The 26932-nt window shown below is 34.3% G+C and overlaps 1 protein-coding gene and 1 long non-coding RNA gene across 2 annotated transcripts in view; one reads left to right on the top strand and one right to left on the bottom strand.

The window, feature by feature from the left end:
• The window catches only part of LOC125661863 (kielin/chordin-like protein), a 73143-nt gene that overhangs the window by 34148 nt on the left and 12063 nt on the right, over positions 1–26932 (top strand). The window contains exons 5-9 of the mRNA XM_056146213.1: positions 7130–7252; positions 7484–7606; positions 9745–9867; positions 10978–11097; positions 11643–11831. Coding sequence (XP_056002188.1) covers positions 7130–7252; positions 7484–7606; positions 9745–9867; positions 10978–11097; positions 11643–11831 — 678 coding nt within the window. The remainder of the gene's footprint in view (positions 1–7129; positions 7253–7483; positions 7607–9744; positions 9868–10977; positions 11098–11642; positions 11832–26932) is intronic.
• Positions 20401–22679, bottom strand: LOC125675411 (uncharacterized). Its single transcript, XR_007370485.2, has 2 exons — positions 21979–22679; positions 20401–21062 (listed from the first exon to the last, which is right to left on the bottom strand). It is a non-coding gene; the product is annotated as an uncharacterized LOC125675411 (long non-coding RNA).

Here is a 26932-nt window from a genome sequence, read left to right as displayed (position 1 = left end):
GCAATGATTGTATGTTAATGTAATTTGTTTTCTCTAGCAATGACAGGAGTACAATATCTACCTGTCTCTATTATAACTGATGTGCACTTGTTCTTCAATTTTTGGAAGAAAAAACCCCAGCATATGTTCTAAGTGTGGAATGACTTTAATTCTGGGGCAATTTATACGAGTATAACCTGGTTTGGGTCAGTTTACGCTTTAGTTTATAATCCACGAAGCGGTTATACTCGTATAATTTGCCCCGGAATTGAAGCCATTCCTTATAATTTAATGCAAGAGACAAAGATGCTACAATTTGTAAGCTTCGTTTATCAAAATGTACAAAAACTCGGAAAAATACAAGTCAACTGAGCCACACAATGATTCACTTAGCAACAACGACGAAGCGTCTAGCTGTGAAGATCGCCATCTTTAATCTTAATGGAACAACACCTTCTTTTTCTTCAGTGAGAAATATATTTCAAAATGAACAGGGTAATGTTTACTTGGAAAATTAATTCGAATATAATATCTTAGTATATATAAACCATGCATACAGAGAAAGATGTTTTTTCAACAGTGATTTGCGTACAAGTAGATGCTAATATTGACAACGAGAACACAACATGTGTATCAAACCGAATAATCTTATTGTACACGTTGACTTTCTATTCCATAGAAGGCTGGAAACAGTGCTGCGATGTAAATTTAGAGAGAGAGAAAAATAGTTCCTGGATCTGGTTGTCAAGGGGTGTCCCCATACCAAACCAGGTTATACAAAAATAACTTGCGTTCCTCAATTGTAATTTGACCAATCAGAGACAAGGATGCAATAAGAATTAAATAATTTAATGATAATATAATCATGTTAAAAGTACTCACCATTGGATCCAACAGAAATATAATTTGTATTTATTAATGGCTTTCAATTTCATTTCATATAATTTGAAATATTTTGTGTCCTTCCAAAGATTTTAAAATTAACCAAAGCTTGAATGGTATAGAAAAATCACCCATCTTGTAGATGTGAGGTTAGCGACTAGCACGTCACCACCATCATAAACAAGGGTGTTTATTTCTCAGTGATTACTCAGGAAGGAAAGTACATATAGATAAACATAATAACATACCAATACAATGGGAATTAAGGTGTTAATTGGAAAATACGTGTAAGATGTTACCTCTATTCGGAAATCGTAAGAGGTTTTTTTAACGAAATTGTGCCCTATATAAAACTCCCCCCCCCCTTTTTAAAGCCACTTGAGTGCCTGATGTATACATTCAAAGCAGATTCAAAATTTTAAAAAAGCCTTTGAATCTGGTTAGGCCATATGAAATTGAAAGTATTCATTGCATATGTTGAAATCAGAATATCTGAATTTCAATGTTCGTAAAATATTGTTGTTCCCAAATCTCAATGTTTGTCAAGTTTTGACTTCCCGTTAAAATTTCCTATAATATATAATTATATGCAATTAGGTTTATATTAGTTTGTAAGGGGCTTTCATTCCTCTTTGGAATGGCTCTTTTTTTAAGCCAGCATCCTTTAAAACCAATTTAGCTCCAGTGGACAAGTTTCTTTTCTTTGCAACCTTCCAATGGACGCTTGTACCTTGTTGAACAAGTTTCCTTGCACCCAAAGAGGAAATGCATTTCTTTTCCATAGCGGGAGTAAATGAGTTATACAGCTCTTTGAAACTTGTCACATGATGTTATGTGCTGCTTTAACTTGTCAAAAAGAGTTCTTTAATATCATAACCTCATGTTTTGAATCATGTGCTGCGGGAAACTTTCAAAGTATCGATACAAAGCTTAACTGCAGCTAAAAATTCATTCTTAAAGCGAAACTCGGCAAATTTGTTCATAAACACAAATATGACAAAGGCAATGATATTATGGCGAACTATAACAGGCTTCTCAATTGACTTCAGAAAATCAATAAAGTCCAGGAGGCAGGTTTGAATATTGACAGCATCTACCTTCTTTCCTTAACAAAACATATGATTTTCTGTATGCGAGAAGCGGATTCCTGTCACTCTCCTTGCAACAAGTGACATGTCTTGTCTAGGTATAGCATCGGATGGAGCCTAAATAGGGGATCAAAACATCCAGATATATAGGGAAAATAATCTTCTCAAGAACCACTGGGCCAGAAAAGTTAACATTTACATGAAAGATTCCTGTCAATGTGCAGATTCAAGTTAGTAAAACTTATTGTCCTCGGTGGTAGGTTTGTCGAATTGAGCCACAATAGAGATAAACGTTTTATATGAGATTATATAGGGAAAATCTTTAAATATGGGCCAAGGGGACCCAGATGAGCGATGTGTTCCGTGGGTCTATTGTTGAATATTTTCAGAAATATTCAAGGTAGAGCTTTCATATTTTGTATATAAATCTTCTATGTTAAAACCTTGTGATGCATGATTTTTCATCACATTTAATTCCAATGTTTATTTTATCATTATAGATTTGTTACAAGAGAAAACTTGCCTAAAATACTGTTGTAGTTCCAACCTGTTCCACACGTTTGCCAGCCAGCATCGTAGCTACATTCCAGCCAATCTGACATTTCAGTCTCTTTTTCCATAGCATTACTACATGACTTTCGAGCTTCGGCTTCAATTTGCTCTCCAACAATCAGTTGTTTCTTTGCAATAGTCTTTTGATTTATTGGTGGTAAATTACATGCTGTCAGAAAATTATTGACGTGGCTTGGACCCATACCAGAGTTTATCATGCCTGAAATATGAAGGTTCCTTAATAAATGTGATGTACAAAAAGAAAAAATTCTATCATTTTTTAAAAATTTTGGTTTGTTATTGTCATTAATAAGTAGCCAGTAATACTAATATATCTTTTGATATAAAAACGAGCATATTGAATATTTGATAGTGGATATAAAGCATGTACTTGATATACTACTTATGTAAATGAGAGTATGCTATGTAATATAATATATAAGAAATGAAAGCAAGCATGTCCTAAACTTCAGAAATTGAAGGAGGGGGGGGGCAGCGTTCAACATTTCTTACGTAATGTTTTAACTGAAAAGTATTAACATAATGATGACTAGATTGTTCAAGGGTGACCTTTTGCGTTGGGCCGTTAATAATTGTTCATTGTTATCTTCTTAAATATGATCGTTTCTGATCAAAACTTTCCATTGTATATTATCGTTGTTGTAAAGTTTTCACTTTTCTTGAAATAGTGCAGTTTCAAGTTTGTTGAAATCATGATCCTAAGGGAATGGGGTCACAATAGGGTATCAAATGTTTTACGTGTCATTTCATAAGAAAAATAATTTCTTAAAGATCTGCTGATCCAGACAAATTCATATTTGCATAGCAGGTATCGTTAACAAAATTGAGAAATTTCATGGTTTCTCGGGCGGGGGTTCAGTCTCTAAGGTAGGGTCAATATGGTCTTATATAAAAGGTATTAAATGGTAGTACTCTCAAGACATTTGAGAAAAACTAAGTACATGGTTATGATGTCCATGAAGCTCTCTACCAAACTGTGAAAATCATGCCCCCTGGGTTAGGGGTTTATGTCCTGGGGTGGGGACAATATGGCTCTCTAATAAAAATGTATTAAGTCTTGTAAAATCTCTCCTACACATCGTTCATAAAAAAATGAATAAATGCATAGTTGTGATGTCTATGAAATTGTGAAAGTTGAAGAAAACACGGTTGGGGGTTTCAATGGAGGTCTTACATGGTGACTAAGGCGTTCAGAACTGTATCGTATATCACAGCCACCTGAAGTATGCATACTGTAGTCGTTTTACGCTTTTTGTAAACTTTATAGATTGGCATTCTGCCAGTATAATAAAATGATGTGTAAATTATAGCAGCAGATTAAACTCGAGGAGGGTGTGTGTGTGTTAGTATCCATACTTCAGGTGCTGTGAGCTTAGCAAGGAAGTTTAGCACCTCCCATTTCATGTTTTTATGTGCAATTTGAAATAAATGTAGTGAGAATTACAAAGTCTGGGGAATTTAGATCTTTTGCTTAATTTCCTTGACAAGTTTATCTGTAATTACTTTCTCCAGTAAATTCAGGGTCCCTACTTTGAAAACGATGCTGTGGTGGATCGGGGATTTTGATGTGGAACACATGTGAAAGTCGAAGTATTAGCCACATCACTCGGGCAATCAGGGTACCAAAAACGGATGTTTTAACTCATATTTTGTATATTTGAGGCATTTACATCACACACCCTCTAAATCCGCCGATTTCTGGAGAAGGGAGTTTGTAACTCCACCTTGATGCACCTCTTAGATTTTGTTTTTTATTTCAAGACAGTTGTATTATTAGTAGACCAGACTGTGATCCATATCTAGAATTAATTTACACCATGCGAATGTTTGGAAGTTAAATATTTAACGCATGTCTGCATAGAGATATTACTAGGAAATACACATGTACATGATAAATTATATTTTGCAATATGCCTAATTGCGTCCCTTGAATTTTGACGTCATTAGAAAATGTGACGTGTTTGAAGACAAGTATACATGGTCTACATGTCTGTGTGATGGGGATTTGTGTTTACTATAAACGAAGTGCATTGAACAGTAGCCTATTGAAATTGAAAGGATTACATCTAATCAAAACAACTTGTACAGTAAGACGTGAGGGGTGTGGACATGGCCTATTTTTTAATATAGGAGTTTAAAGGCTAACAACAACCCGGTGAGCTCCAGACATGGATGTGCCTGTGATTTTTAGAGTATATTTTAACGCCCTTTTATTGTATTTGTATACGCACCAATGGTGACGTTGTAATTGATATCGAATTCGCCGTGTCCATCTCGTTTTTCAGTACATACTTTTTTAATACGGTGACAGGACCGATAGGAAATATAAAAATGCTGGCGAGTCCATACCACTGTTCTCTATGAATGTCTCGCAGGTGAAGAAGAGAGCCGCACACATCACACTCCAGTTGGTCAGCTAATAGTTGCAGTTCTACAACTCGCCGTCCATGTCTCCATTCGTCGTTGCGATCATTTTTAAGAGTTATTTCATTTGCAATAATATTTGTGTCATTGAAGACGCAGTCAGTGTCTAGGCGTAGTGCATGATTCACAGATGTACTTTTACTGTAATTATGATCAGAATGATTTTCTTTCGATTTGTGATGAAACTTATTAAAGTTTCTTAACTTTTGGAGTTTTATACCTTTTTTCTTACTTATATATCGTCGCCGATGATCACGATATAGACTTATCATCGTTTGTCATATTCCGTCGGGATCGGAGATGACGTAATAACGTAACGCGTAAATAACTTTCCTAGAGTTATTTGACGGGAAATTATTAGAATACTGAAGAAAAATATGCATAAATACCATATCTAAAGAAAATAATAGTATGTGTGTATTACATGAATATGTTGATTTTGAATTCTATCGTTGATTTCAGATTGTGAGCACTTGGGTAAGACTTACAAATTGGGCGTGGTTTTCCCCACGGGTGACGGATGTAACAAATGCGAGTGTCGCGGGGATGGGACCGTGAAGTGTACCTCACATCCCTGCTATCCAGGTAAATACGAGCTATTGGACAGAAAGATGATTTAGCAAAGTCCAATTATATCGCCAATTCGTATACATTCATTAGAATACATTTACACATGTACATATAATTTTCGCATTTTTGGAAGAAATATAACAGAACAAAAACCAAAAAATTACGACAATTATGTGATATCTTTATTAGTATTCGCGCTTGTGAAATATTTAAGGTATTGTTCAGGCAATTATCAAGTTGTTTGTCAGAAATGAATTAATAAAGGTCAGTGAAAGAAAGGTTTTCATTCAGTTGGCGAACATCTATTAGAGATGAATTGTTATCTTTTCGGAGGGTTTCTCGATATTAATGGCGGAGATTTGACAAACGAATTATCAATGTGAATTACGTATTTCGACAAACTATATGTTACATATACATTACAAGATATGTCATCCCGTCTGATTTTCTAAGTACATATCGCTCCGTGATGTGATTGTAGTCATCGAGAAATATACGTACATGTCAAATGACTAGTGAAAATGTTTTAATCTACCGATATCTTTTGTACACCATATATTATTGGCATCCATTACGATGAAGATCGATCAAAATATATTCGAGCTTCATATAAATGTAATGGGTATACATAAGAATTGGAAATAAATAAGGTTTGAACTGCAATGCTTTATGTCGGCATCCTTCATGAAGCGCATTATCACTTCATGGGAAGTATGTGGGCAAGGACCATTGCAGTTCTTAACCTCATGTATTTTCAAAACTGAAATGTATTTCTTATTTTTGCATAATACTTCAATATTTTCGGGACTTCCTAGCCGTTAAAATAGGTGTACAATGTACTTTATTTATCAAGCAGTTCTGTATTCATACGCGTATTGATTGTTTACAACTGCAGCGCCATTACAATTGATATAGCCATTAAAGGCAAAGACATCGGACATGTAAATATTCTTTGATGTACGCTATCTCTAGTATTGTTTAACTACGGACTGTTATAATGCATATATACAAAGCGTATCAATGAAGATGTTTGCAATGACTAATCTTTCCTCCTGATTGTATCAATAGGTTTTGTTTTTTCATACTTTGGTTACACACAGTCCCATGAAATCAGCAAAACCGCACGTAATGTTGTTTAAAATGAAATACATGTATTCATTTCTTCATTTCCGCTGTGTAGGTTGCAGACATCTTGGTCTGACATACAAGACTGGTGACGTATTTCCGGCTGGAGACGATTGTAACAAATGTACGTGTCTATCGTCAGGAAAGACCAAGTGTACCCAAAAGAAGTGCCACCCAGGTAAATATACTGTCTTCTCACTTATAGAATAAAACCGTGGTTGTAAGCTTTTCAACAAAAGTAGGAAGTTGCAAATTTGGTATTGTTTTAAAGGAATATGTATGTTTTTATGATGAAATGGAATTGTAAACCTGCACAATATATAAAAAACGAAGATGTAGCATTGACATTTATCAAATTGAACACCACGTTTGAAAGTGTATGTACCGTATTGTTTTGATAAAATTCGAAGAAAGAACAAATTATTAATAGACTGTAACACTGATAACATAGTTTCATTAACCCATTATGTTTATATGATATTTCCCAGATTGTGTATATGGTGACCAGCAGTATCCCGCCGGTACCGTGTTTCCACTGGGCGATGGTTGCAATAGATGTACGTGCATGGTCACTGGGGACGTTCGTTGTACCAAGGATTCTTGTGAGCCAAGTATGTGGAAATGTAAAGATGTAATAAGCTCTGAGTTGTTCCACAAATCTTATGATTTGGTAATTGTATCTGTTTCCCTTTTGTGCCAACATATGTTGCCTAAAGATATTGCTGTTGGATTTTCATGGTCAGAAAAATAAATAATGGTGTACATGGTAATTGCAAAAGATAAAGATAAATGAAAATTTAGATACAAGAAAATCTCAAAGTGACATTGTTTTCCCCCTGTAGAATGTGAATTTAAAGGAAAGGTTTACGAGGCAGGGAGCACGTTCAGAAAAGGAGACGGATGTAATAAGTGCGCATGCCTGACAGGAGGGATTGTACAATGTACATCTGACGTCTGTTATCCAGGTAAGAAAGAAGATTTTATTTTTATCTTAGTGATGCCATAGATTAAAGGACATTGTTTTAAATAACAAAGAGTTCCTATATTGTTTTACAACATAATTAGATGGATACGAATTCCTAAATCCAAGTTTAATGAGCTTAAAAGAACTAAAGATACGACAACAATTTTAGATAAAGATACAGGTATTAGGAAGCCAATATCGACATACGATGCTTACTCCTCCTAGGTACCTGATCCCACCTCTGGTATATCCAGGGGTCCGTGTTTGCCCAGTTCTCTATTTTGTATTCCTTATGGGAATTTTGAGATTACATAACTCTATTTTGTATTGCTTAATAATATAGAATTAACGAGATTGATCACTGTTCGTTATCTTCACCTTTCATTGATCATTGTTGGTTATCTTCACCATTCATATATGTACATAAAGTGTACATCGACAAGCTGCTATAGACATTCAGTGTATATCATAAATAGAGGATATCTATATTGCGTGTTTTGATATTTGGTTTATCCAACTCGTTGATATGGTGTATTTATTCGCGAGGCTTGCATATCAACGAGTTGGGTAAACCAAATATCAAAATACGCAATTATAGATGTTCTATTTATCTCCTACGTCTTCTTTTCACTTAATTTTGAGATGGTCCCCAGTATGGTGGAAACAGCTGATTGAATTTGTTTTGAATCCGTGGCTCAGACGTCGTGCTTAATATGTCTACCTTACGTGGGAAAAAATAGTGCGCTTATAAACCTTTAATATACAGTACAAAAGGTCAGTTTTATAAAAGAAATCATGGATAAAAATTGTTTTAGAAGGGATTATATTTTATAATTAATAATGGTTTTGCCATTCCAACAAAGTAACAACTATTGACCGAGTATTTATTTTTTGACGTAGGCCTGACCTGATAAAAGTTTGATGTCGTCGTCGTTTTGAAATAAACATGTAATAACGATCAATGAAAGTAATATTTTAATGCAGCGTTATTAGAATGTTCAACAGTTTACAATGAAAAGTAGAAGTGTTTGTGCATTTGGATTTCATTTACGTAGTTTCTGTGGATCTAAGGGCGAGAAGAAATCCTGAGGCACTTTAAATAGGCCTAGCCTAGTAAGCAAAGCTGTTGATATTTATTACATTTAATATGCTCCAGAAAAAAGACTGTGCTTGTGAATACTTGGTACCGCAGCATGTCGATCTAGGTACTTTCGATTAGGCTTGTCCAGTAGGCCGTTGATTCGTTGTCGGTGATAATAGTGTGCACATATTTTTGTTTTCTGATCGTAATTTTGAGTAGTTACAGACCGAGTTGGCTTTTTTGAGGCCGGTAATTTTCATTAAATGTCAGTGGGGGCAACATCATTTTAATTTTGCTATAAAAGAAATTCTAAATAAATACAAACTAATAAGTTATACGCTTTATTTCATGCAAGGATATGCATAAACACAGAAAATATGTCATCCAAGCGTGGACAGTGTCAAAAGTCGATCGGACCGGAAGTGCTTTATCAAACGGGCGTGTGATAAAGCTTATGCTTTATCTCACTCTCAATATACACCACACGTATGAAATAAGCATGTATGTCCTCCTCAACAAGCATAGTTACATGTACAATGTACTTGGGTCTTCTTCAATTAAGAAATAATATTTTTTTAATAATACACGAGGATGTGAAATGAAACTGTTCGTACCGACATGCTTCACGAAGAGTGTTACGTTATGCAGTTCATACCCTCATGTATTTTCAAAAATAGAATGTATATAGATTTTTACATTCTACTTCCATTTCTGTCGCGATTCCCAGCCATTAAAATGAACGTTCTATATTCATCAAAATTCATTCGTGCATTGTTTATAATTGTAATGCATGTATGAGGCATTGGTTATCATTACAATTTGTATATATTAGATATTACAACATTGGCAATGCCAATATACAGAAGTGAAGGATATTATTAACTAGTGGTCAGGGGAATATCATCAATGTGATACCGTCAGACATTGCCTGTGGTATAGTGTAATCATATTCGTTTACAGGTGAGAATCAGGTAAGAACAGGTGACGACCATTCATTAAAGCTATTAATATAGCCTATACATGTATAAAAGTAAATATTGCACATCACTTCTCTACAGACTGTGTTTACTTGGGAGAATACTATACCAGAGGTGAAGTGTTTGACAAGGGAGAAAACTGCAACACCTGTGAATGCATGGCTGATGGAACCGTTCAGTGCTCAGACGATTCATGTTTTCCGGGTAAATATTTTCAAAGAATTGGAGAATTAATGATATAATATTCTCCAGATTGGGAGCACTCTTCTTGAAATAATAACAGGATATGACATCATGTCCGCTCAGATAAGAATTACTGTAAACATATTGCATTTGGCTGTGTACTTTAAATAGTTACTTTCGCGGAATGCAGCTACTGGTAAATCAAGAAAACCACTAAATGTCTTACGTATATATATTTATTTATTTAGCATATTTAAAAAAGCGCTAAATCAAATCTACATTATACACTTGTTGCAAAATCAATTTCCCCCAAATATCATATATGCTAAATTTACATGTAATGAATTTGCAGTATATGACATATTTATTTGATGCTTCTATCTAAAGGAAAAATCACTTTTTCTATGATATATATCATGCAAGCAAACTGCAATGTGTACATATAGATCATTAAAATCAATAACGACGCTATTTTATTAAGGACAATGATCACATTTGTAAATAACAGAACAATAAAGAAAAAGTATGAATACCGGTACATGTACACTAAACTAAACTAAACTACCAAAAACTACAAAAATACCACAAACTATATACTAGACAAGCACAAACTACAACGTTTCAATAATAATACACTGGACTAGCAAACCTAGAACGAGCACTACTTCTACACTAGACTAGGGGAAACTACAAACCTACATATAACTCTAACTATACACTAGACTGGACAAATCTACAAACACAACACTAATTGATACGCTAGCCTAACAATAAACTACTAGCATAGCTCTAACTCTACTGTCTGACGTATTTCATACCGATTGTTACGCTGTTCTTGGCACACTGATTTTGACTGCGGATAACCCCTTTTACCTGAACAGGATATAGGGCTCACTGCGGGTGTGATCGGTCGACAGGGGATCATTACTCCTCCTAGGCACCTGATCCCACCTGTGTCCAGGGGTCCGTGTTTACCCAACTATCTATTTTGTATTGCTTGTGGGAGTCATGATCACTGTTCGTTATCTTCACCTTTCATTAGACTGCGAAACTTTAATTACAACAATAAAAATATATATTATACATGTATATACATTACCTGTACATATGTATATTATTTATCCTTCTCAGACTGTTACTATGGTGGACGTGTATACAAAGCCGGTAATACCTTCTCACCTGATGAATGCAATACCTGTTGGTGCATGGTGACAGGAAAAATCAGTTGTTCAGAGTTTTCCTGCTATCCAGGTGAGACTACCCTTTACCTGCATACAATGCAGCCATATCTTAAAACCATTTATACACTTTTAAATCTATGAGCATCTGCAAGACATGAAAACTAATATTCTTTTTTTTATTTGTAATATTTATTCAACTATCACATTTTATATCAAATTAATATATCACATATTCATCTTCATACATATACACATCTCCATACATATATGTACATATATACTCCAACACACCCATATAAGATATGTACACGTGGTAATGTGAAAGTCGTTTTAAATATAGAAGAAAAAATAATAGAAAAAAAAAAGAAAAAAGGAAAGAAGAGAGGAGAGAAAGTAAATAAATGAAAAAAAATACATAATAATAATACAATATAAATGGGGCACATGTTCAGGGGAAAAAACTAATATTCTTGAATATCAACTCTTTGATATCCGTTAAGAATTGCCTGTCACCAACTCATCAATTTATCTGAGAAAATTCGTGTTTATATAACACCAGTTTTATTTATGTCTTAATGTGTATTAATTATGTGTATTTCAATTTTGTTTTCTAAGACTGTACCTACAAGGGAGCAGTATACAAATCAGGAAAGTTCTTCCCCAAGGGAGATAAATGCAACACGTGTATCTGTTCTAAGACAGGAAAGATCAGATGTACCGATACCTCCTGTAGTGGCAAATACGTCACTAAGAAACTTCGGAAAAGCTACAACAGTAAGTACATTGTATCAGTTGTGTGGAGCAGTTGTAAAGAAGTAAACAACTATCCAATACTTGGATGTTGACATAGATATTCACCTGATCAAGATATAGGGCTCACGGCAGTGTGACCGGTCGACAGAGGATGATTACTCCTCCCAGGCACCTGATCCTACCCCTGGTATGTCCAGTGGCCCGTATTTGCCTTACTTTGAATTTTGTATTCTTTATGGGATTTATGAGATTCATCACTGTTCGTTATCTTCATCTTTTCATCGATAATTTATTGAATGAATACATGTAGAAGGAAATATGCCAGCTCGAGGTTGTCACGTGGAAAAGTGGACCGAATTCATGAGGTCTGATTTTTTGTAACAACCGATTGAGGTATATTTCATGTGAATAACTATTTCAGGATGGGTTCTGTACCATAATTTTCACAAATTTAACCATATGTACCATATGTGTGGGTCTTTTCTTCAGTTATAAAGCATACAGATCAAAAGATCGAGTCTTTATTACACAGTTGTAATATTCAACACTAAAATGCGTGTTGAATCAACAGCGTAGTAAAATGTCACCTTATTCTATCATCTGTAGAAGAAAACATAAAATAAAAGCAACGAGTCTGTGTCAGTAGAACAAAATTAAAGCAAGAAAATGTTTCAAACCTAGGATAATAAGTTGAAACTGAAGAAAGTTACCAGGTATAATAAATGCGTATGATATCATTAACTTGCTATCCTTCTGGGACCATTTTAAATGTTCTACTCCTAAATCTTTTCCTACAAAAAAAAAAAAACCCTAAGAAAATCGGTTTCTCTTTCTTATATGATGCGATACGCCAACTTTATATTTATCTCATGTATCTCAATGCGCGAGTGTTAAACAGTTACCAATCTAAGTAGTATTTCAAAATAACGATCAATGTGCTCAAAATATACAATTATCAGAGGAAATTCGGTTTGCCATAGAGCTTACTAAGTATATCAGTGTTTATTAATTCTGCTATGCAAACAGTCAGAAATATATTTATTCATAGTGATTATGCTGCAAATTAAGATCGAATTTATAAAGTATACACAATTTATATCTACTCTAATGAAATATGATTTCTAGGTTCTTTAATTTAAGAAGAGTGACTTTGCATTTACCTTGACAAAGCTAAAAAAAACCACGATCCCTAGTTTTCTGGGTGTCAAAAATTATATATACATCTTATAGTGGTTGGAATCAAAATATATCGCAACCTATCATTGGGCCAAATGCTGTCTGACGTGTTTCATACCGAATATTTGACCGTTCATGGCACCTGCCTTTGACTACGGATAACTCCGTTTACCTGATCAAGATATATTACTCACGGCGGGTGTGACCGGTCTACAGGGGATGCTTGCTCTTCCTAGACACCTGATCCTACCTCTGGTGTGTCCAGGGATCCGTGTTTGCCCAACTATCTATTTTGTATTGCTTATGGGATTTATGAGATTGATCACTGTTCGTTATCTCCACCTTTCATCTGATTACGTTCACTGAACATGAGAAGGGTCCATACTTGATTATATATTTTCAAAATTATATGCATTTCTATTTCTTTTGGCACAGTTTCCTTTCGAAATCCTTTTGTCCATCATAATATGTAAACATCTGACGTCACAATCATCGATTTATGCAAGCAGAGGTGACATTACAATCGATTTAAAGTAGTCCCCTGCGACTCTGTAGATTCCATTGGAAAAAAAAAACCCAATAAAATGTTTAACGAAGTTTGATACAAAATGTTTATCAATAACATGCCAAAAATATTGAATGCAGTCGTCACAGCACATATTCTATCTCTTCTTAAGCATTTCATTCTTTTATCTTTGATTCTCATTATAGTTTTTATTATCAAGAGGCATTATTTTAAAATAAGAGGTAAAAATACGCTTTACATGTACACATGAACCACACGGAGACTAACTATGTGGTAATGCGAATCTCTGATTTCCTTAAACAGGACCCAGATGTACCTACATGGGTAAATTTTACACTTTCCGTGACGTCGTCCTCGCTGTAGATGGCTGTAACAAGTGCATTTGCCTACCAGACGGTTCCATGCCTTGTACAAACAAGAAATATTGTATCCAAGGTAATGGTTAGCCAAAATTATACATTTATTACACGTTTATTACAATGTGAAAACTTTTAATTTCACTTCCTTGTTATGTGCAAAGTTTCTAGTTTACATCATTTTCAGTCAATCCTAAATTAACTGTTTTTACCTCCATTTTATATTAATATCAGGATTAAACAATATCCATTGTTTATTTATTTATTAGCGCAAATCAGATTGAAGCAAAGGGTAGAAAACTACAGCATCAATGATTTTCTGATTAATGAAGTGCAAGATGAAAGTCATTTAGTTTTCGATATTTTAAAGATAAAATTGATTAATTCTTTTCTTCTTCTTCAGATGACGACCTATATATTCAATAGTGCTCCGTCCCAAATTAGTTGAATTCCAACTGAAATCTCAGAGAGTTTGTTCTCACCATATGTCATATTCATTTCGCTATTATTTATCTTTCTGAAGTTCATGTTTATTGACTGTCGTGTTGAATAAAATGTGACCTTGCTACATGTATCAGTTTGTCTATTAATATGCACCTCTCATCCATGGGCGGGCATTCATTTTGTGTCGTCTCAGGTAATAGTTTTATATGGTGTTTCGGAGTATACGGCGCGGATCTAAGGAAATCTTATTTTAATTAGATTATTTATATCATGGTTTTGTTTTGTATACTTTTTCGATTTCGACTTCGTATCATAAGGGGCCACAACCCATTGCGGGTGAAGTGCCACAAATTTAGAACGTTCCAATCAATTATCTAATGTTAACTCAAAATAGTTGTCCAAATTATATGAAAGGACCGCCCCAGTTAGTCGCCTCTCACGACAAGCAAGGAGTACTTAGGACCTATTTTAACCCGGACCGCCATTGGGCCGTTTTTGTGAAATTCAGTTAAGGAAGAACATCTTTATAATAAGAGACACAACTCGTATATTGATAAAATATTACTCTATGTTAATTCACGCGCACTAACGTATGCAAATGCGTTTTCTGTCAAATTTAAGACCGTTTGGTATGTTAAAATAGACGATTAAATTGTTCATATGATATACACGTTTGAGGAAAAATGGCACGCCATTCTAAGAAAACGTCCATCACAATGAGCACATGTTTTCTTTGTTTAATTTGTATGCCATTTTACGTTTCATTTCAAAACATTTCGCTCACGTGGTTATGAAGTGAAATCTACACGGTATTTTGCTGTCTTTATCCCCAAATATATTAATACAATTTTCAAAATCGTAGGATTCATTTAAAAAGCTGATCCCAAAGCATGTTTTGCACGGAAAGTGCGACGCCACTGTCTTAGACTAGTAGAATACCGCGACCGGTCCATTAAATGAATGACTTTTACGACTTTAATTTTATGAGTGTTATTGTACCTTTGATGAGTGTTATTGTACCTTGATAATGTACAATTCCTCATTAAGGTACATAAATCTTGCCTGTCGTGAAGTACTTTCTCATATCATAATTATTGCAGTTTATATCTTGGAAACTTTCGCCTAGTTTTTGTGTTACCTCGTATCACATTGTTAAAAATTAGGACCCCTGGTATCTTGAATATTAAGTTGATGATTCAAAGGACAGCATAAGTATAAATTTATGGCAGTGTAGGCAAAATCAGTGACTCTAAATATGTGTGAAAAATTACTTACAAAGGATGTACAGGGATCAAAATTCAACAGAGGCATGCGAAATTTTGTCAATGCGGCATCCATTTGCTGAATTTGTCAAAAGTTCACTGAATCCATTTTCATTAAAAAAAAAAAGAAAAGAAAAGAAAACATGCTAAGAAACTGGTCTTAGACGGAACCAAATTACACTCCACTTTTCAGGACCCGAGGTGTATAACGGGAAGACCTGCTATTCAAAGTACATTCTTTATGGTAATTTGTCACCTCAATGGCAAACTGTAATATTTATATTTAGTTGTCACCATTTTAATAGAGTTTTTATAGTATTTTATGAATAATGCCAATATTTTAGATAATAGATTTTGAAAGCCTTGATTTATGTGAAAACACGACACTGACAAAATACATTATGAAGATTTGTTTTAAAACGTCGAGTGATTTATAAAAGTTTTAAAGAGTCGAGATCATGGGTGATATCGTGAAGTAAATTGACAGTATTTGTACAAAACAGTAAAACCAAAATATATAGGCGACATTACATGTCTCGAGAAGATGAAGATAAAGATAAAACTTGTTTTAAATGTATGTCCAAATTTCATTTTAATTGTGATACCTGTATGTCATTAGTGTGAATATAGTTGAAATATGACGACCCGACGTCACTCACTTTCAAAGGTCCATTAAATTGTAGAACTGCGATCTTGCAGTAGACAATTGAACTTCACATCTATTATGAATTCTTTCGAATGTAACATTTCAGACAATGGACTGAATATGAGAAGGAGGAAATGAACACTTTATCAGAATGGATAGATATTATAAGTGGAATATTAAGATCTCGTATTAAACACATTTAAACAAATATGCGCATCATATATCTTTCTGTGTTTTAATGAACCAAGAGTTATAAGAAAGCTTACTGTTCCTTAGTGTAGAATACATTGACGATCTTCAATAATGTGTAAATTCGCAATAGGTCGATCCTTCTAGAGTGATTATTTCCAGACCGTATTAGAGAAATAAGTTCATGGGTTTAAGATTATGGGAGCAAAAAGTAATTTACTGGACACATTTAGCCTTCATATCAATATCTTGTATTATCATATGACTGAATAACAATTGTTGAACACGAGTAACATCGCATTCGTTCTAAAGATGGCTGATCGGGTACCGAGCAGTGAACTCTAGTTTCAAATCCCCGGATGTTTATATTTGTGGTTATTTACCCAAGACAGAGTGGAGTCATAACTGCTTATAGGTGTTACGTTGTTTGTCAGAACCAAGCATATTGTAAGAGTTTGAATTGTCCACAACATCGAGAACTGACTGAGGGAAGTATCGTGGTAGGGGTATATTTGAAATGAAGGGTGTAATTCACTGCAGATGTTGTAACGAAGCAGAAATAAAACCTGTAAAGGAATGAGAGATTATTTATATTTTGTAGTTTCTTTCCAGCGCTTGGAATGGACTTTAACATGTTGGTGGGCATTGATCTAAAAAACATATCATGAATTCCTAAGAGGGCCAAAGGGTTAGGAATAAATTAGTACTCTTTGCCCAGTAGTCGGTTTTGATGTTTTAAAGCATCCAATCATTTGATAAAACAGTTATATTATTTACATTTGTTCGGTCAATATGATGCTTTTGCTACATATAAAGTATAATATTCACCTTTTTATTGCTAAGAAAGTAATATTTTTTGTAATGTAGAAAGAGAACGATTGACTTATTGTATATTGTTTAACGTTCCACATGATAATTTTTCATTCATATGGAGACGTCACCATTGCCGGTGAAGGGCTGCAAAGGCCTATGCTTATGGCCTTTAAGTAGGGAGGGATCGGTATTGTTCCACACACGCTGTGACACGGAATCTCAGTTTTTGCGGTCTCGTTCGAAAGACGGCCGCCTTTAGTCGCCTCTTACAACAAACAAGGGGTACTGAGGACCTATTCTAACTCGGATCCCCACCGGGCAGAAAGAGGTAGAAAGAGATAGCAAGATTTGATTATATACTATATACTAGTGGGTTTTTTTCGCGGGACTTTATCTTCCCGATATCGACTATTATATATGTTAGACCAAGCGAATGATATTGTCCTAATGAACAAACCAACGGATGTCATCGCGAGAACTAAAACTATCACGCATTGAGCAAACAATAAAATAAAACTAATTACAATTATCCCTCATGTACAATGATATCGCTAAATTGTGAACTGTTTACAAACTGACATTGTGGTTTGCAGGATAGTTTAATTTGTGAAAATACTATCTCTTACATGTATCCCGTGCGGATCCGGATTAGAATAGGTCCTCAGTATCCCTTGCTTGTCGTACGAGGCAATTAAATGGGGCGGTCCTTCGGATGAGACCGCAAAAACCGAGATCCCGTGTCACAGCAGGTGTGGCACGATAAAAATCCCTCCCTGATCAATGGCCATAAGACCCGAGCATAGGCCTAAATTTTGCAGCCCTTCACCGGCAGTGATGACATCTCCATATGAGTGAAATATTCTCGAGAGGGACGTAAACAATATTCAATCAATCTCTTACACGTAATGCTCAACTTCAAACGACGAACTTGAAAACAAAACTGGATTGTTTCCTTGTTGACAGCTTCTATTTCGTTCTGACTTCTCAGAATCGTCTATCTGAATCGGACACGTTTACTGTGTTTTTAATTCATTGCAACACTTTGCGAATATCTAATCAATACGTTTTCCAAAGATTGGATGCTTGAAATGAAATGCAAAGCTAATCATTGGATGAAACCACAGACAACACGTGTCCAGTTACAAACCGAAAACAATGATTGCACGTCGTTATTAACTTCAAGACGTTCCACCGCGTTTCATGGTTCGATAAACATAAAGAACATGACCCACAATATGCCATTTTTGGCCTACCAAATTTGGAAAAATTAAAGAACACTTTAGAATAAATCTAAGATTATATTTTTTATCCATAACATGAGCCAAGTTGTATTGCGCAATCGTTTCCTCACACCGGATGTTTAAAGCACTCAAGTAAATGCCCAAACCTACCGCAGTTTCACGTTTTCCGGGAAAATCGCATAAATTTGCCAACTTCAGTCTATAAATTCACATGGGCCGCATTACTCACGACTCAATTTTGTAAACTAAAATTAAAATGCAAAGTTAGATTAACACTTTCCATCAAAAAAATTAACTCGTAAGCAATGCGGCCATGTCGAAAAAAAAAAAAAAATAACAAAAGTGTCGTCTGGAAACGTCAGATTCCAAGGAAGTCAATACATGCACCTAACACAGTTGATAAGACTCAAAAAGAAACAGCAAAGAGGTGAGTTTTTATGTTGTTATATATTTTTTAAAATAAAAAATCAATATCTAAACGAGTAAATATGAGAGTCATGGCCTATGGTAAAAAGGTACGGGGGGGGGGGGGGGGGGGGTTAACCTATCGTGTATGTTTGATTCCGAAGTCCGTTCCGATGGCTTTAAAAGTACCGATTTCCCTACCTTTTGTTACTTTAAAAATTATATTGTTCGAAACAGAATGAATGTTCGAATCAAACGTACAGTACAAACTTATTCGGCCATACGGAATACCCTAGTTAGAATAATCTGTGTCTCGGGACAGGCCCTCACCACAATCGGTGCCGTAGGACATTATCATTTTAACGATAGAACATTCTCTCTAGGAATACCCCAGTAAACATTTCAATTACACAGGCCCAGCATGTACACATGTATTACGCATGGAGATGTGCGATATATATTCAGACAGTATGATCTATCGTATGAATTTGTCCATTGGTTCTCATAATTTTTACAAATTATGTAGATCTACGTTTAATTAATATAGGCTACAGTTCAAAGTTTCTTATAAAATATTAAGTCTGTCAATCATAACTGTAAATTTGTAGCAACGTGTTACATTAACAAATGTCCGAATATTACGGCAATGTCAAACACGGCTGTAAGCTCTTCTATTTTACATTTGTACTTGTCGTTTGAACGCACAATATTTATACATCGAACGGAGATAAAAATTTTCGTTTTGTTTTCAATTTTAACTATTTAAGTTCGTAAATTCATAAGTCCCTTGTATATACGTGGAAAGACACCTACAAAAACACACAGAAAGTTTGTTTTTAATGAAGTAGGTCAATTTAAATACATATCAAAATATATCTTGTTAAATAATATTTGACATAACTTGTGTTGAAATGTAGAGTATTCTCTTAATTATATTTACTTTTTTTCGATTGAAGGGCAATAACTCTAAATGGAAAACATAGTTTACTAGTGGAGGATCCTAGTTTTTTTCTTTCGTTTTGTTTTATATATACACACGAAAATCAAACGCTTTAATTGATTTTAGAATTTTTATTTTGTGCTATAGACAAAATTGATATTGAAAAGATATGTTTTAAATGTTAGGAAAAAAAAAAACAATCTATAAAGGTGAAACGGCAAACCCCCATCCCCCCGAAAATGTATTACAATACTACTGATAATTTTTCTATTATTTATATTATTTCATGTATGGAGATGTGCATGGTTTTTGCACCAGTTTTCTTTTTGGATTAGGAAAATGGTTTACTTTTTCCTTAAAAAAGGACTTTGGAAGGGTCCATTAAACAGACCCAGGTTGGGAGATTTCAGGCTCTCATGGACTTAATTTCCGTGGAAACGAGGGGGTTATTTATATTCGGTCTTTCCTACCCCGGGATAGGAAAGACCAAATATAGATAACTTCCTCGTTTCCACAGAAATTTACATGGACTACATAATAGAAATAAATTAACCATGTAATATACATTGTTGTAAACCCCATACCCCCTCTATATGTCACACTGACATTAATCAACAAAACATTTGAAGATACACATTTTCAGTTTATTAGTGGAAAAAAAATAATTCCAAGTTTTTGAATACAATTTATCAATTGATTCACCAAGCATTAATTAACAAGTTAATTGATTTATAATGAGATTTTAGGAAAAATAACCTAGGCTAATGGGTTTTAACATGAAGATAAGATTTTCATCCAACCCAAATTGTATATTTTAATTACATGTATATGACATAAATATTTCAGATATGCCAAGGAGTGGTCCCTAATTCTTTCTCTGTTTCAACTGTCCATGGAGAGTAAAACCAAAACACAGATCCAGGATTTCAAAGAAATATAGGTCAGTGATCACCACTCTGATAGGGAGGGCACCATCTGATCATGATTTTCTGTGCAATATATGCCAGAGTGTGTGTGTTGCTCCCATATTAAACAGAAGAATATCAAGTCGGTTAGGCAACAGATTCAAGACAGTCCAGCACCACCAGCAGCAGCAGCAGTTCTTCCAATTAGTCCCCCTTCTGTATCACTCCCATCCCCATGTACATCAAGAGGGCACACTTCATGCTGTATCTGCGAGTGACCAGGTCCAAAGTTAGTTGTAGTCCCAGTAGGAGTAAGGCATGAAATCTTATTTCAAAAGAGGCCATCATTCCTGCCGGGGCTCGCTTCTGTACAAATCACCTACAACAAGACATAGAAGAACTTGAACCTATTGCTGACAACACCATGTTCAACAAAACAGGAGTGACATAATTAATCAAAACAAGTTTTTGAGAGCTGAAGTTTTGAGAAAAGAGAAAATAAGGTTGGATTTTGACGACAGTGAAAGTCTAACAGTGAGCATCAGAATCTCCTGGGAACCCCTAAAGCTGCTTTTGAGGACTTGCTGACATATGTAAACCTGTAGAATATGGAAACTTGTGCTAGATAAAAGCTTTATAACCTTTCTACCAGTGTTGTATTTGTTGACAATAAAAAGGGTATTTGATTTTAGCAGAATAATTACTTATTATGAACTACTAGTATTATCATTATGATACTTAACTGGCAAATAACAAACAACAAACATGATTTGTAAATGTTACTTCCTGTATAGATCTACATGATACTTCTATTTTGGGAACATTATGAAAATAGGCCAATTTAGATTATTTCTCATTCTGTGGCATTTACAAGCATGTATACATTACATGTAAATGCAATATAATCCAAACAATTTAAAACTACAGTGCCTTAGGATATATCCTATTTCAAATATGTATCTAGATGTAATTCTATTCAAATCTATATTAATGCCTGGAAGATTTTTAGATCACAGCTCATGAATTACGTTCTGTCAGTCAATAATGTATTGCACAAACATTTAAAAAAATTGTAGGTTAAAAGACCTCAGTATCTTTACATGATTAATACGTATAGGAATATACAATTATTGATCAAGATAAATACAGTAAAATTTATACAGTATCATTTATCAAATCGTATTTTCAGAGTCAATAATATACTGACTCTGATCCCCTATATCGGTGTTGTGTTGTTATTATTCACGCTATGAAATCTACATGTACATGTAACAAAAAGATCATTTGATACTTACTATTAGGTGTCTACAGTAATTTTCCTTTAATCAGGTTTCACAGCAAATGCTCGTTGAACGTGTAATTCCGAGTAAATTCGAATTGAACATGTTTTGACGAGACGCGGTGTCAACTTATTTCGTTACCATTGCTTTCGATACTCGGTCGTTTTAATACTAAAAAAAAAAATAATAATAATAGAGAAAACAAAAAAAACCCTCAAAACTATGGAATATGATATGAAACAGAATTGTTCCAATGATTCACTTCTTTCACCATGTAAATAAACTACATACTATATTTATTCTTCTTATTTCAGTATTTTAAAATTCAAGTAAAAATAATTTAAAAGTAAAGTTGAACAATCACGGCTTTGAACATCATTTCCAAAATATTTCTTATTTCTATTTCCCAAATTTGGTCAAAAATGCTTATTATGATCATTGAATAAGCCATTCTAGCTATTTGAGTGCATATAACTTGATATATTTAGAGATTTATAGGTTCATGTACATTGTACATGGTCATTGGAGGTTTATTGTTGTGACGTGTATCCCGAAATGTTAATTTTTTAACATTAAATACCACAATATTCAACGTCATATTAACAAAAAAGTATAGAATATATGAAAAAAAGAAAAACATTTCTAGAAAGCCTATATCCCGAAGATTATTATATACAGAAATTATCAATATCCCAGGCTAGGCCATTTTTCATGGTTCGTGGGCCATGTTCTTTAATGAATGAAATGTACCTTACGTTTAAATATATATCAGACATGATTTTTTTTAATTTACAGGACTGCATAGTATTTCCATCTGTAATAAAGTACGTTTGTTCCTGAAAGTGCAGACAAAAAATATTTTGGTAGCCATGATAAAGAGCTATTTGTTTTCTGGTATGCACATTTTCTAGATAACGGTGCGCGTTGTGATGCAATAGTCGTCACACACTAAACACTGTCTATACTTCAATCATTTACGTGAGACAAGTAAAAAATGACCAGTCACCTCTATAACAATGATTATATAGTATATAGTAACACTGAAATTTGTTCTTGGTAACATGGTAAACCAAAGCATTGCTGCACATCTGAATCGGTGCGTTAAAATAGCATATAGATGGGTAAACGTTCTCTTCATTTAATATGTATTCACAATTCCGGAAGTCGTAATTCAACATTAGATGGAATGGAAAGCACGGCTAATGTATGACTAGTACAAATGCAACTATTGACGCAAGAGTTCCAAATAGAAATTAATTCTAGTTGCAGGGAAAATGACACCTAAATTAAATTGTTATTACCCACAATTTTAATTGTCCGCCTATTTGTCTACCTCTCTCCATTCAAATGTTGTTGTTTTTTTTAAAATCAAATTCCTAGGTTACACAAAGTGGACATTGTCCTTTAAATTACATACGTCACAAATTTGAATTTCCAATGTAAGTTTCTAAAAGCATACTAGAGATACACGTCATAGCTCATTTACATGAAAACTGACATTGGGAATTTTGAAAACTAAAGATAGAAAATTCATATTTATAACAAATATTTTTTTTTCCATTCAGAGGTGCCTATAGTAAAGGTATTTGCGATCAAGGTGTCTCTGAAAATCTAGCTACTGCAAAGACGAACCCTCTTTTAATTTGCACGTGGGTACTCTGGTTTCCTCCCACGTCAATGACCACATATCGCAAAAACAAAAAAAGTTATAGAACCTGTTCGTTACAGTGTATTTGTCGTTATAAATAAAGTTTAAACTGAGATCACGTGGTTTAATGTGTTTGGGGTGGATGTATATTTAGCGGGTTACCACATGAAACTTTTTGAAATCTACAAGACGACATGTATGAATAACAATTTCATGAATAAAGGTGTATTGATTTTGACATGAGGAGTAAAATGCACCACTTAGATTAGAAATATAAATCATTTTATAATATTTTTGTTTGCAGCAAATTTTCCTGTACATGATAATATATCGATTTTAAACACTTTCAAATTTATATTTTGAACACACGATATAGAATTTTATCGGAATGTACCTGAATGCTTCTATCAGGACTTCTTTTTGTATTATAATCAAAACAAAAAAAAACAAAAACAAAACAACAAAACAACAAAACAACAACAAACAAGTGAGAGCATTGTATAACATTTTTACGGGGGAAAAGTCTATGCTACAACACCGGGTCAAATCAAGTTCAAGTTCTCTATTACTTTAAACTTAAAACAGCTTATCAACAATATTATACACAATATGAACATGGCGGTGGTACATTTACTGGAGAACACATACACGTACGTAATTACAAACCCCAAGACGTTGAAGATAAGTAGTGACGGCACACAGGCACTCGACGTTTTAAATATCTATAATAAAAAATTGCGTTCCTGTAAACATAATATTCACGAATATTATGTTTACAGGAAGACAATTTTTTAATTATAGATATTTAAAACGTCGAGTGCCTGTGTGACGGCGCCCCGCCTTAGAAGAAGTTTGTTTTTCGAATATGGCCTTGAAAAACCGAAGGTCACGGTAGGCGTTGGCACAATAACGAACCCTCGGCAGCTCACTGTTACAACATCGGACATCATTCTGAATTCAAAGTGGTGTATTTTACCCACAGCAGGGAGATAAAACAACAAAAAGAATTTTAATCTACCATTATCATCTCGTTATTATGTCTACCGGCATGTTCCTGCCTTTACTTTGACCAGCACATTCAATCTCTACCCAGAGTTATCGTTCCTTACACTCACTTAGGAAGGACAACTCTGGGTAGAGATTGCAGCACATAGTGACTTCATGACATGGAATAGTATCAGAACTAACCACAAACATGTCAGATCTCCCTACAGCTGTTACACGTTTTAGTCATACCTGAGTGCCAGCCTCCTACCAGCGTGTCGTGGGTTCAAAGAACGGAATCTCGTGCATGGAATGAGTACATTGTATATATCAGGGACACACTCGTAGTCTGAATTTGAAGACGAGAATAAAGCGTAAAAATCAATAAGACATTCTTAAATCACGCCATTCTGTTTAGCATTGTAACCACGACATATTGCCTTTATGTATTTTTTTTTCTTTTGGTGGGGGGTTGGGGTAGGGTTGGGGTCATTGTATGATCATTAAACAATTAGGACCACAAGACTGGATATCTTGATACTGTATAACAGATAAATTTCTCTTCAGTTTTATTATCGCTCATTTTGCCCTCACTTGGGTTATTTTGAAACTGAGCGAATATTATCTAAAAATAGCAAATACCATATTTCAACGATTTTGATTCTAGGAGACATTATCTCCAATGTCTATGGACGAAATGAACACGGGGTGTGTGATAAAAACTCGCACAGGTCAGTGACGTAGCTAGGTTTGAAATATTTGTAAGCAGGGGATCGGGGGGCATTTTAAGCTGAGGACATTTTTCGTAATATGTAATAAAACATTAACGAAAATATATGTAAGCACGTCCTTACAGTGCTACAATGTAGCTACGTCACTGCACGTGATTAACTTATTGGGACACTAGCGCAGAGCTCTATCTTATGGATGAGAGCGACATCGCGCCAAGTATGCTAATTCACTATCATCAAAATCACTGTAAAATCTAACATGCGAATTTCATAAGAAAGACTAATGACAGATGAGGAAGAAGAAAATGCTGAACGAGCTTAAAATTACTGCACGTATACATCAAGTGCATATTATTGATTACGAAAAGAAAAAAACTCTATTAATTAAACTCAATAACCAATTTTAGAAACAGTTTCAGGATATGAATTAAAGAAAAATTATTCATCAAAATTGCAAACACCTTTACTTTAATATAAGAATATTCAGGTGTTTTCTCAAACAATCCATCTACATATCTACCTATCTGTCAGTCTGCAGGTATGTCTATTCATCTGCGGATCTGTCTTTATATATCTATCTTTGTGTAAGTATTCTCAATGCATACAATTCAAAATCACGCAATCCAAGGTTAAGCCATCTGTTGTGTCCAGGGTTCCGTGTTTGCCATACTCTCAATTTTGAATTATGTTTGGGAATAATGCAATTGATTATTGTTTGGTATCTTCATCTAATCAATTTAAACAATATTTTATTCAATAATGAATAAGATTGGGCAACAGACACAGCCTATATTTTAGCCCTCACACTGTCTTCATCTTTTCTGGTGTAAGTCATTGAAACCTGATTTGCTATAAGTCATTTGCTACCAGCCTTACTTCCTTCTATCACGTATGCTTGAATTGGGCGAAATACTTATGATTTATAAACATGTAAGCAAAACTTCCGGATAATGATTTCTAAGCATATATTAATTATGGAGAGGAATCGTCGTGATTCAATACTTAATGGTCATTATATAAATCATATTATCAGGGTGAAGATTGTATTAACAAATGTTTGTCCCGTTTGTTTTACCCCTTTCGAGAATCCAAGAAAACATGCTCAAAAACGACTCAGATAGACGTTCTAATTTTTTTTTAAATAAAAAACAAATTGATGAAAATTGAAAACGTTATAAGCTGATATTTTTTATATCTAAAAATAAATTCTTTAAAAAATGTCAGTTAGAAAAAAAAGGTATAACAGAGAAATATATTTTAAAAAGAAAGGTCAACTTTCTATTTTGTTTTGCTTATATGAGTTATGAGATTGTTCACTATTCGTTATCTTCGTCTTTCATACAGAGTTTTATGTACAAACAGCTACCGGCTCATACAACTACATACAGTGACAGGAACGAATGGTTCAACTTAAAAAATCTACATCATAGACATGTAGTTACAGGTAAACACAGTTACATGTTAACAGTTACAGGTACACATACATGTATTAATCCTCTTCATCACGCATCCCGGGACATATAAATGTCCATCAAACTCTCTCCAACTCTCTCCGAAATGGACAAATCAGCTCGATTTGTTCTAAGTCTTGCTCGCCTTCCTCATT

This window comes from Ostrea edulis, chromosome 8 (assembly GCF_947568905.1).
Source record: "Ostrea edulis chromosome 8, xbOstEdul1.1, whole genome shotgun sequence".
NCBI classification, from domain to species: domain Eukaryota; kingdom Metazoa; phylum Mollusca; class Bivalvia; order Ostreida; family Ostreidae; genus Ostrea; species Ostrea edulis.
Note: the sequence above shows the minus strand (reverse complement) of the source record. Positions and strands in the feature narration are given on the sequence as shown.